This window comes from Mustela nivalis (genome assembly GCF_964662115.1).
Source record: "Mustela nivalis genome assembly, chromosome: 19".
Lineage (NCBI taxonomy): Eukaryota > Metazoa > Chordata > Mammalia > Carnivora > Mustelidae > Mustela > Mustela nivalis.
In genome coordinates, this window is record NC_139038.1 from 14,136,322 (window position 1) to 14,149,349 (window position 13,028).

The 13,028-nt window shown below is 46.9% G+C and overlaps 1 protein-coding gene across 1 annotated transcript in view; it reads left to right on the forward strand.

Moving 5' to 3' along the window:
• The window catches only part of GALNT17 (polypeptide N-acetylgalactosaminyltransferase 17), a 415,760-nt gene that overhangs the window by 379,140 nt on the left and 23,592 nt on the right, over nucleotides 1-13,028 (forward strand). The window contains exon 9 of the mRNA XM_082714352.1: nucleotides 10,676-10,771. Coding sequence (XP_082570478.1) covers nucleotides 10,676-10,771 — 96 coding nt within the window. The remainder of the gene's footprint in view (nucleotides 1-10,675; nucleotides 10,772-13,028) is intronic.

Genomic DNA, 13,028 nt, shown 5'->3' on the forward strand with positions numbered 1-13,028 from the left:
ACATGTGAACTCACTGTTTACCCTCTTTATGACGTAGGAGTATTGTTTCCATTTTGTTGATCAGGAAGCTGAACTTAAATGAATTAAATAAATTACCCGCAGTCTCAGCCTGTGAGTCATGAAGCCAGCCTTGGACAAAGACATTCTGATTTTGTGGGTACTATGTACAGTTTGAAGCTGGTCTTCACTCTGTGCGTGTATGTGGGCATGTGCATTTTTTAAATTCACACATGTACATGTTTTTTATAAGTACATCTCTGTCTCTGTATTCCTAGACCCGTGGTATCCACCTGTGGAAAAATTTGAATTATTAATGCCATACAAAGGATATTTTCCTGTGTCATTTCTGCCTCACTAATAATGATTGTATATGATGCTACCTTTGGGTGGGCTGTGTTTTGTTGAAAATATAGACATCTGGCTGGTTTCCATTTTTAAAATATCATCAGCACCGCTGCTGAGAACACACTTGAATGTAAGCCTGGTCGCTTCCTTGAGTTGTGTGTCTGGACAAGGAGTTGGTGGCAGAGTCGGGTCAGGGCGCGGGCAGCCGGATGCGCCAGACCAGTGGGGACACCCCACGAGCCCCAGCATTTGGGTTCCTTCCCAGGGCTCCCTGCGGCTGCCCTGTGACAAGCACGCTGACACTCAGAAGGCTCTCTTCGCCAGAGTGTTTCCTTTTTCTCTGTGTATTTTCCTACTCCGTGCCCGATGCCTTTTACAAGAGGGAAATCAGCTGCAGGTTAAACCATCCGGGTGCAAGGGAGGTGTCGCCCCTGAGCCGGAATCTGGATTAGGGGCCTGGGAAGGCGGACGCCAGCGCACCGGGGAGGGTTGAGGACAGTAGCTGTCACCCAGCAGTGACTACTAACAGGTCCAAACTGCCTTGTCTTTTCTTATTCCAAACAAAAGCGTGATTTGGGGGTTTTGGGTTATTGAAGTGAGATCCAATAGAAGGAGTCGCGGAGGAACGCAGACAGTAAGTGGGTTATTCGTAGGACAATCGGGTGAATTGCCTAGCTCTTTGGAGAAGAAAACAATTTAAATTCTTACAGCTCACCATATCCTGAAGTGTATTTCAGATGATCTATAGCGTTCAATGAAAGAAAAGAAACTATGATAGAACCATGCGGAAATGCATGCGCCTCTGATCTCTGAAAGGGCCGGAGCCTTCTAAGAAAGCAAGCCCTGGAAGAAAATGCATAGGAAACGGATAATGGATCTGAGCTTATAAATATTAAAATAATCCATACATCATCCGAATGGAGAAGGCCCGGCAAACTAGAAGTGTGTTGCCATAAATAGTGTAAATGAGTGGATAACACAATTAGTACATCGTGAGCTCTGGGAGTTGATTTAAATTTTAATAATTAATTTAAATAAGAAAATAAAACATCCCCCGAAGAAAAATAAAGTACACAAGGAAGCACAGATCGTTGGGAAACACATGAAACTTTTCATGGACTTCCTATCAAAGAGATTAAAGTATGTCTTAAAAATACATGGAAGTAGGTTTTTCTCTTCTACCAAATAAAGATTCATTTTTGGAATACAGGTTGGCACTCTGCCAGCTAGATCTTGGTTATATGAAAAACCACAAATCCTCTGGTGAGAGTGTAAATTGAAACAAGCTTTTTAAAAAGCAGTTTGAACCACATGTATTAAAAGGCTTAACGATAGTCACACTTTCATCTCAGCTCTTATCCCAAGCAAATAATTTGAAATGAGGACAAAGATTTGAGAGTAATTGTTCATCTCAGTGACTGATTTTTTTTATTTTGGACCAAAATTTCTGAATCTAACTTAAAGGTTAGTTAAATATACCATATTAATAGTTTGAAGTGTTTTGCAGTCATTTCAAAAGGTGGGTACAAAACTTTAATGACATGAGAAAATGTTGATATAATTGTGTTTTTGTTTTTGTTTTTTGTTTTAAGATTTTATTTATTTATTTATTTATCTGACAGAAAAAGAGAGAGAACACAATCAGGGGAAGCAGCAGGCAGAGGCAGAGGGAGAAGCAGGCTCCCCACGGAGCAGGGAACCCAATACGGGGCTCCATCCCAGGACCCTGAGATCATGACCTGAGCCAAAGGCAGATTCCTAACCGACTGAGCTACCCAAGCGCCCCTGATATAATTCTTAAAAAGGAAAAAGTCAGGGGTGCACCTGGGTGGTTTCATCATTTGAACATCTGTCTCTTGATACCTGTTCAGGTCATGATCTCAGGGTTGAGATCAAGCCCAGCTTCAGGCTCTGCACTAGGCTCGGAACTTGCTTAAGATTCTTACTTGCCCCCTTCCTCTGCCCCTCCCTCAGCCTGTATGAGCACATACATGAACACTCTCTCTCTCAAAAAAAAAAAAAAAATCAGGATTATAGGAGTGGATTGGCTACTATTTTAGATTGGAGGCAAGTAGGAAAATAGTAACGGGGAAATGGAGATGATGGTTGTAGTTACCTCCAGGAGTGAGACAGGCAGTCTTTAGGGGAGTACTTTGTAATGTTTCCCCAATTGCTGCTAAGGTTCATATACTAATATAATTAGGAGAAATAGTATTAAAAAACAAAGAATAAAAATGGAAAAATTCAAGAAGATGGCAAGGGCACAGTTCCACAGGTTGTGCACTGAACAGCTCCAGGGCCTGCCATTCACATAAAGCACAGTATACATGATGTAAATGATGTCTCTGTTGCTGAACAACGGGGTGGCCATGGAGTCAACATAGAGATCACAGTCTGATTTTTGGAGGGGAGAAGATTTGTTTTTGCAAATCTCTGTCTCTTTAAAGTAAGAAATTCAATGCATGCACTCTATAAAAAATACAAAGATGAAACTAAACTTATTGCAAATCCCAATTCCCAGGCATGATCCATGTTAACATTTTAGGGCATTTGCTTCTATTACCCGTTCTCTGCTTGCTGAGCTCACCATGTGCTAAAATACATTTCATATGGACTATAATATTAAGTGCAAAGACTCAAACTAATCAAATTCAGTTTGGTAACAAAATTTGCCATTATTTAAACAACTCCATTTCTAATACTCACTCCTACTGGTTCTTTTCACCACACCAGGCCCATGAGCAGCAGGAAAAAGAAAGAGGCATTGTGAATATCGTACTGTATTTGCAATTTATGTCCTCCGTTTCTCTTTTCTTTTTTTTTAACTTTATTTCTTTTCAGTGTTCCAAGGCTCATTGTTTATGCACCACACCTAGTGCTCCATGCAATACGTGCCCTCCACAATACCCACCCCCAGGCTCACCCAACCCCCCCCCCCAAACCCTCAGTTTGTTTCTCGGAGTCAACAGTCTCTCATGATTTGTCTCCCCCCTGACTTCCCCCAATTCACTTCTCTCCATCTCCCAATGTCCTCCGTGTTATTCCTTATGCTCCACAAGTAAGTGAAACCATATGATGATTGACTCTCTCTGCTTGACTTATTTCACTCAGCATAATCTCTTCCACTCCCGTCCATGTTGCTACAAGAGTTGGGTATTTGTCCTTTCTGATGGAGGCATCATACTCCATAGTGTATATGGACCACATCTGCCTTATCCACTGGTCCGTTGAAGGGCATCTTGGTTCTTTCCACCGTTTGGCGACTGTAGCCATTGCTGCTATACTCATTGGGGTACAGATGGCCCTTCTTTTCACGACATCTGTATCTTTGGGATAAATACCCAGCAGTGCAATTGCAGGGTCATAGGGAAGCTCTATTTTTAATCTCTTAAGGAATCTCCACACTGTTCTCCAAAGTGGCTGCACCAACTTGTATTCCCACCAACAGTGTAAGAGGGTTCCCCTTTCTCCACATCCTCTCCAACACATGTTGTTTCCTGTCTTTGTTGATTTTGGCCATTCTCACTGGTGTAAGATCAATGTGGTTTTGATTTGAATCTCCATGATGGCTAGTGATGATGAACATTTTTTCACGTGTCTGTTAGCCATTTGTACGTCTTCATTGGAGAAGTGTCTGTTCATGTCTTCTCACCATTTTTTGACGTGATTATCTGTTTTGTGTGTGTTGGGTTTGAGGAGTTTATTATAGATCCTGGATATCAGCCCTTTGTCTGTACTGTCATTTGCAAATATCTTCTCCCGTTCCGTGGGTTGCCTCTTTGTTTTGTTGACTGTTTCCTTTGCTGTGCAGAAGCTTTTGATCTTGATGAGGTCCCAAAAGTTCATTTTTGCTTTTATTTCCTTTGCCTTTGGAGACCTTTCTTGAAAGAAGTTGCTATGGCTGATGTCGAAGGGGTTACTGCCTATGTTCTCCTCTAGGATTCTGAAAGATTCCTGTCTCACGTTGAGGTCTTTTATCCATTTCGAGTTTATCTTTGTGTATGGTGTAAGAGAATGGTCGAGTTTCATTCTTCTATGCATAACTGTCCAATTTTCCCAGCACCATTTATTGAAGAGACTGTCTTTTTTCCACTGGATATTTTCTCCTGCTTTGTCAAAGATTATTTTCCATGGAGTTGAGGGTCCATATCTGGGCTCTACTCTGTTCCACTGGTCTATGTGTCTGTTTTTGTGCCAGTCCCATGCTGTCTTGGTGACCACAGCTTTGCAGTAAAGCTTGAAGTCAGGCATTGTTTTTCATGTACAATTCTGTTTGAGCGCCCTCCCCCAGGCCAGTGAATGTTTCTGGATTTAATGTTCCTTGCTCTTTCCAAAGTTTTTACCTAGCTTGTTTTTTAGCTTTAAAAAGCCTTATTAGTCATGTAAATTGTGTATGTCTTGTTCTTAATGGCATTATCGTAACCTCTAATGGTTTTTGTTGTTTTAAGTTTATTATTTAAATCGCACGTAGTTAGCACACAGTGTGATGTGAGTTGCGGGCCTGCGATTTAGTGACTCGGCAGTTCTGTGTCCCCAGGTGTTCTAGTCCTGTCGCCTCTTTCACCCCCTCCCCGGAACCATCAGTCTGTTCTGCATAGTCTGGTTTGGGGTCTGCCTCTCTCTCTCTTTTTTCTCTAAGCTCATCTGTTTTGTTTCTTACATTCCACATATGAGGGGGATCGTCTGGTGTTTGCCTTTCTCTGACTGACTGGTCTCATTCAGCATGATACTCTCTAGCTCCGTCCACATCATCGCAAATGGCAAGATTTCTTTTCTTTTTGTGGATGAATAATATTCCATTGTATATGCCATATTTCTTGATCTACTCATCGGTCAGTAGACACTTGGGCTATTTCCGTAATTTGGCTGTTGTAGATAATGCTGCTATAAATATCCGAGTGCACATATCCCTTTGAGTTAGTATTTTTGTGTTCTTCAGTGAATACCTAGGAATGCAAAGATGCTCACCGTCAGGCATCACCAGGGACATACCGATCAAAACTATGATGAGATGCCACCGCACATCCATCAGAACAGCTAAAATCAACAACACAAGAAACAACAGGTGTTGGCGAGGTTGAGGAGAAAGGAGAAGCCTCTTACCCTGTTGGTGGGCATGCGAGCTGGAGCAGCCCCTCTACCAGACAGTTTGGAGGGCCCCCAAACAGTGAAAAACAGAACCGCCCCATGCTCCAGCACTTGCAGTGCCTCTAATGTTTTGGTTTTTTCTGAGTCTCCAAAATGAAGGGCCAAGTAGCATATAACACGAGAACATTAACACACTTCCTCCTGACCGCCGCATCAACTTCTCAGTCTTTGTTAACGTTAACTGGGATTTTAGATGCAAACATTATCTTCCTTTATTCACGTTTCGTACCTTTCAGAATAGCTTTTCGGTTAAATTCATTTCGTGACAAAATCTCTGATTCTTCAGACAGTTGCATTTTGAGGCTTCTGATGCTGCTGCTGCTGCTTCTTTTGGCCACACACAGACTCCGGCTCAGTGGCAAAGCTGGACAGACCCCTCGGAGCAGGTCTCGGCGGCAGTGCTCTTGCTTCATCCTCCAACAGAGACCGCGCCTACACTCGCTTACTTAAGAAGCCATTGTCCCTTGATTTTTTTTTTTTCTTCCATTTTTTAATCTAAATTCAGTCAGTTAACATACAGTGCAATTCTGGCTTCAGGAGTGGAATTCGGTGATTCGTGGCTTACATACAACACCCAGTGCTCAGCACGACAGGTGCCCTCCTGCGTCCCCATCACCCACCTCGCGGTCCCCCCCACCTCCCTCCAACAACCCTCAATTTGTTCTGTCACTAAGTCCCTTATGCTTTGTTTCCCTCTCCTTCTGTCCTCCACCCACGCGTGTTCATCTGTTTTGTTTCTTACAGTCCACATAGAGTGAGATCATACGGTGTTCGTCTTTCTCGGACTGACTTATTTCACTCCGCACCATCCCCTCCAGCTCTGTCCCTGTCCCTGCAGATGGCAAGATTTCATTCTCTTTGATGGCTGGGTAAATGCCGCGTCGTCTTCATCCGTTCATCGGCCGATGGACACTTGGACTGCTTCCACGGTGTGGCTGTTGTTGGTGATGTGGCTATGAACATCGGGGTGCATGTGCCCCTTCGAATCTGTATGTGTCTTGGGTGAATACCTAGTTGTGCGATTGCTGGGTGGTAGGATAGCTCTGTTTTTAACATCTCGGGGAACCTCCACACTGTTGTCCAGAGCGGCTGCACCGGCTGCATCCCCGCCAGCAGTGCGCGAGGCTCCCCTTTCTCCGCATCCTCGCCGACACCTGTCGTTTCCTGTGTTGTTAATTGCAGCCCTTCTGACGGGCGTGAGGTGGCGCCCGTCGCGGTCTGGAACTGTGTGTCCGTGATGCTGAGTGAGGCTGAGCGTCTTTCCATGCGTCTGGTAGCCGTCTGGAGGGCTTCTCTAGAAAAATGCCGATTTGTGTCTTCTGCTCGGTTTTTAACTGGACCATTTGTGTTATGTTTCCCTTGGTTTCTAGAAGCTCATGTACCTCTGTTCTGAGCTGTCTTACAATAGTATTTCAGGGAGGACACGTGGATACCTGATATCCTGACTCTCCCAGGTATGACCCAATTGCTTTTCCACATATGAAGCCAACTCGGGGTGCGCACAGTTACCCCCAAGTCTTCCTCTCACTCTCCTGTGGTTGGCTCATGTCATCCTGAAGGTTGCTGGTTTGCTTTTACTCATCCTTTTTCTTCTTTTACCGTTATTTATATGAAAGACAATACACGTATGATATGTACAAAGCATACATGTATGGCATAATAATATAAAGCAGAAATCCACATAGCTACTACCTGGGTAAAAACTAGAACATTTCCAGCAATATTTCCACTTACCCAGGGGTCACAAGTCCCTCTTCTTAGTGTCCAAACCCGCAGATGGGGTGAGGATGGTCTCCTTGTTGTCCTGCAGACTCAGTGTTATACTGCGCTTCCTTTGTCTAACTCTCCAGACCATGGACTGTTTCAGGGCAAGGACAGTTTTGTTTATCTTTGCATTTGTTAAGCTTAGCACGGTCCCAGGCACGCAGCTTATTAAGTTTCCAAATAATAGATTTCTTTGCATAAACATAAGAAACAAAATTTAAAAGCCTAGCATGCTGAAATCATTATATGGAACAAATATGCCATAAAAACAATATCCTTAATATATAAAGAGCTCTTATATATCTATAATAAAACCACTTGATATCCCAGCGGGAAAATAAACAGATAATTCTCAAAAAGGGAAATAATTGCTAAACATGAAACATTCCAATTTACTATTAATTGTAAATTTATAAAAGCAAGATGTCTTTCTTCACCTCTCAACACAATGTTTTTTATTACCCGTAATTTTTATTTTATACTTACTTTAAAAGCCTCATTAGGCCTCATTTTATCATGTTGCTTTTGTACAGGCGTAAAATGGAAATATAAGCAAAATACATTGGTCGAGGTGTTTCTGAGATTTCATTGCTTTCAACATCTTAACTCTTCTGAATTACTTCTTGACTCAGAAGATGTTTGGGTTTTTCCATGTAATGTATCCTTTGCATTGTTGAAAGCATCAACGCTGAGCCATCTCCTCAGAGCTTCTGAGAAAGAGCTGGAATACGGTGTGGGGCTCGTAAGGGGGCTTTGCACTTCCTTGGAGATCGCTCGCTGGGGACTCTTTGTGCGCCATGTCTGGTTCTTCACCCTCTGCACAAATTTTTAGAAATTTTGGTTGGAAACAGTACTCCACCATTTTCTTTAGAATTTTTCTTCCTAGCCACTTTCTTTTTTCCCCCTCTTGGAGCTTTACTGAGACATAATTGACGTGTAACATTGTATAGGCTTAAGGTGTCCAACGTAATCTGATACAGTTGCGTATTACAAAGTGATTACTGCCGGAGAGTTCACTAACCCTCCACTACATCCCATACTTACCATCTCCTTTTTGTGGGAAGAACATTTAAGATGGTCTGGCCACTTAGCCATTTTCAAGTATGCAATATTGGCTATAATCAACATGCTGTACCTCAGATTCCCCGGAATCTAGGTTTGGAAGTCTGTACACAATATTCTTAACTGGTGAAAGTCAGGACTAATAAGCATTTCTGTATCTTGTGGATGGGAATAGGAATTGGTTCAAAGTTTCCAGAAAGGAATTAGACAGCATATTTGAAGAACATTAAGGGACCTATACATTTTGCTACTATATTCCCAGTTCTCAGATTATTTTCTTTTTTTCAAAGATTTTTTAAAATTTTATTTTATTTTTTCAGTGTTCCAGAATTCATTGTTTATGCACCACACCCAGTGCACCATGCAATACGTGTCCTTCTTAATACCCGCCACCAGGCTCACCCAGTCCCCCCACCCCGCCCCTCCAAAACCCTCTCCGATTTCCCCAACTCCCTTCTCCTCTCTAACACCCTTTGTCCTCCATGCTATTTGTTATGCTCCACAAATAGGTGAAACCATATGATAATTGACTCTCTCTGCTTGACTCATTTCACTCAGCATAATCTCTTCCAGTCCCGTCCATGTTGCTACAAAAGTTGGGGATTCATCCTTTCTGATGGAGGCATCATACTCCATAGTGTATATGGACCACAACTTCCTTATCCATTCGTCCATTGAAGGGCATCTTGGTTCTTTCCACAGTTTGGTGACCGTGGCCGTTGCTGCTATGAACATTGGGGTGCATATGGCCCTTCTGTTCACTGTATCTGTATCTTTGGGGTAAATACCTGGTAGTGCAATTTCAGGGTCATAGGGAAGCTCTATTTTTAATTTCTTGAGGAATCTCCACACTGTTTTCCAGAGAGGCTGCACCAACTTGCATTCCCACCAACAGTATAAGAGGGTTCCCCTTTCTCCACATCCTCTCCCACACACGTTGTTTACTGTTTGTTAATTTTGTCCTTTCTAACTGGTGTAAGGTGGCATCTCAATGTGGTTTTGATTTGAATCTCCCTGATGGCTATGATGATGAACATTTTTTCATGGGTCTGTTGGCCATTTGTAAGTCTTCTTTGGAGAAGTGTCTGTTCATGTTCAAGATTTTTTAAAATTTATTCATTTGAAGGAGACAGAAAGAGTGAATGGGGGTGGGGGCGGGTTAGAGGGAGAAGGAGCAGCAGACTTCCTGCTGAGCTGGGAGCCCAAGGCGGGGCTTAAACCCTGGGATCATGACCTTAGCCGAAGGCAGACGCTTTACGGACTGAGCCGCAGATTATTTTCTTGAAAAAACCTGAAATGGGAACAAAGCTTTACATGCAAAGTTTCTCATTACCATCAAAGCTGAATAAAACTAAATTGTCTCAAAATTGGGAAAAATTAACTGATTGTGGGAAAGGATTGTAAACAATTGTTATTTTCTTATACATTTTTCAAGAGATCTCAGTACGATGGTATCATTTTTGTAATCTTTCATGAAACAGGCATTGAAATTCCACTCAGGTGTCTGAACCCAGACCCAGTCTGGCCACACCAAAGCGAAGTGCCCCTTGCCTCTCTCCTTGCTTTATCCCTGGCTGGTTTGGTTTCCTGGTGAGCAGAACCTGGAGAGGACCGAGCGTGTATGGATAAGACCAGCACCACTGCCATTTCCCGCTGGCTGAGGTCGCAGCGTGGTGGGAGGGGCCGACACCACAGCCGAAACACGGAGCCCCTGGGCCGTCCGGCTAGACAAATTCTTGCCTGTTCCCTAAGAGACGCGCCTCGCTGAGCTCAGGGGTTTTGTCTTGGGGACTTCTGGCTGTTCCTCCACGGATGTTTTCCAAACACTCAGGATGGTGTCTGGCACGGTGTGGGCGTTCAGTTAGTATTTTCGGAATATATAAATACGTGTTGCTCAGGCTTTTCCTGGTGGTGAGGCTTTTGTTTCCTTTTCCAATTCTTGTTTTTGGTGCCTCTGTATCAGTAATGACTTTAGACACTGACCTATGATTCCCAGAATGATTACAACCCATGCTGGTGTCGAGGCCCACTGTGGACAGCCAGTGGGTAACTGGTGTGCCTATGTCTGGTGTTCCCCAAGGCCCCTCTTCAGTGCTGGGATGGGGCAGCCGTGTGCAAGCAGAGGCTGGAGGTGTCCCAGGCAGAGGGCTGGCGCCCACAGCATCCGCCGAAAGACTTGGTCTTTCCTGCTATAGTGATCACCTCACAGATTTGAGCCTTGGTCCTCACATGGCGGGGGTGGGGGGTCCCGTGGCCTTTGCATCGGGAAGTGGGGGCTGAGGCTGGCGGAACAAGGGTTGGGTACAGAAGCTCCCCCTGTAAGCTCTGACTGGCGATGTTTTGCCTTTTCCTGCAGCTTCGAAACAACAAGGCAAAAGACGTCTGCTTGGACCAGGGGCCACTGGAGAACCACACAGCAATACTGTACCCGTGCCACGGCTGGGGACCCCAGGTAGGAGCCGGGGGAGAGTAAAGGCAGCGGGGATTTGTGGGAACTTCTGGTAACATCTGTCATTCCTGATTTGTGGCTGTTCCGTGCTCGGAGACATTCAAGGAGGCGGGGGCTTTCTGGTTGTTTCTGCATAGCCCTCGGGGGGAGACGCAGGAGTGCATCGGCGCAGGTGTGCAGGGCAGCAGTGGGCACATCGCAGCACACTGAGAGTGTAAATGAGCTGCGGGGTCCTTTGCAAACAGGAGGGCATGTACCCTTGTGCATACAAGCTGTTACAGCCACGGACGCCTGAAGAATTAGCCACTTCCTCGTGAGGACACACTCGACGCGCTCATCCCGCAAGGCCGCCAGCGGGTGGGTGGGAGGGAGGCGTGACCGGCTCTGTGAGCCGCGGGGCAGAGCCCAGGGCCGATCCTGAAGGAGGCGTGCGCTCGCCGGGACGTTGCCGGGAACGCGCGTGCTCCCCGGTGCCTCGGGAGCACACACAGGGGAACCCAGAAAGGGCAGAACAGCCCCAACCGAGGAAGGGCAAGCCTGGTGAGGGAATCACCTAGCCCGAGCTCAGCGTGTGTGTGCACATGTGTGTAGGTGTGTGCGTGTAAAAAGCTTAGAAATTCTCTACGCTTGGGAGAACTCGTATCCAGAAATGTCGTTAGACGGGACACTCATAAAAACGGAAAACATTGTTTTATGTCAAGCCGTAACCTAAGAGGCCGCTGCAGACAGGGGTGGTCTCCGTGACGCGATCCCAGGGGAACACCAGGCAGGGGACGCTACCGCAGACTCGCCGGTTCTCTCTCCGGGTCTCAGTGGGCTCGTCTGGAAGAGGGGGAGCCTGGACAAAATGCCCGAGAGCTCCCTTGGTCTTGCTCGTGCTCTGGGAGCACACGCATTCGTGGCAGAGCCGTGGTCCTCTGTCCACGTAGACGCTCGCACATGCAGGCGTAAAGCTGGTGGGTTTGCCTCCTTGTGGAGCTTCTGCTTCCCACGAAGCCAGCAGCGAGGAAGAGGATCGCCTCCTCTCCGCTGTCACGGCGGGTAGTGCTGGTGGTCCGGACCCTGAGCCTCCTGTCGGTGCAGGACGGGGGGGGGGGTCAAATCCCACGTCCCTTCGCTCCCTGCAGCCACCCCCCCCCCCGCGATGTAGAGAGGCAGCAGGGGAGACTGAGGCGGGGAGGGGCAAGTGCCGGAGGGCAAAGCAGACCGGAATCCAGGCCCTCCAGCAGGAGCAGAGCACTTTGAATCCAAACCCAGCCCGTGTACTTGCAGAGGGTTTACCGAGCCGGCCACCCGCCGTGGGCTGAATGGGCCGCGGGGCACAGGAGGAAGTCAGGGAAGCCCAGACCCGCTGCACTTACGCCGGCTCCGTGCAGGGAACGGGTCGGGTTGTTCACACTCACGACAGTGGGGTCTAAAGAATCCAGGAGGTGTCTTTTTTTCTTTTCTTTTCTTTTCTTTTCTTTTTAAGATTCTGTTTATTTATTTGAGAGAAGCATGAGCAGGGAGAGAGAGAAGCAGGCTCCCCACGGAACAGGGAGCCCAGCTCGGTGCTCGATCCCAGGACCCCGGGATCATGACCTGAGCCTAAAGCAGACGCCTCCAGGGAGCGTCTTCACTCATTCGCTCATTCACTCCGTGAGTCCGTCCGGATCCCGGGCTGCAGGCTGGCCGCGAGTCATGTGGTGGTGGCCCCTGCTCTCACGTGGTTTGCACTCGAGGGAAGAGACAGGTAAAGAGGCAGGAAAATCCACAGCACAGTGAGTGTGGAAAGAGCAAGAGAGCTCAGGGTGTCGGGAGGTAGCAGGGGCCCCGTCTGGCGGGCCCTGAATGCAAGAGAGGAGGACGGGCCACGCGCTAAGGCAGAAGGGGACGGAGAGGCAGATCTCGCAAGGCCGGACAAGGCAGGCGGGCTCCTAAGCCCGGACCCTTGCCTTCGGGGTGCGGCGGGTCCCCACGAGGCCTGTGAAAGCACCACGTTCTGGACCCCACTGCTGGAGCTCCTGAATGCGGGGGCCTGGGGTGGGAGCTGAGATTTTGAGTTTCCAGCAAGCTCCCGGGTGATGCTGGGCTGCCGGCCTGGGAGGGTTGGGACTGGACACCAGAGAACCGGCACGGGGATGACAGGCTGCCCTCGGGCTGTTTCACGTCCCGGGGCTCAGAGACGGGTCTTGCTACGGAGACTTCCTGCCTGCGGCTCCTGCTGACTTGCCAGCTTCCCCAGCACAGGCCCGTGACCATTGTTCGGCGGGGACAGGAG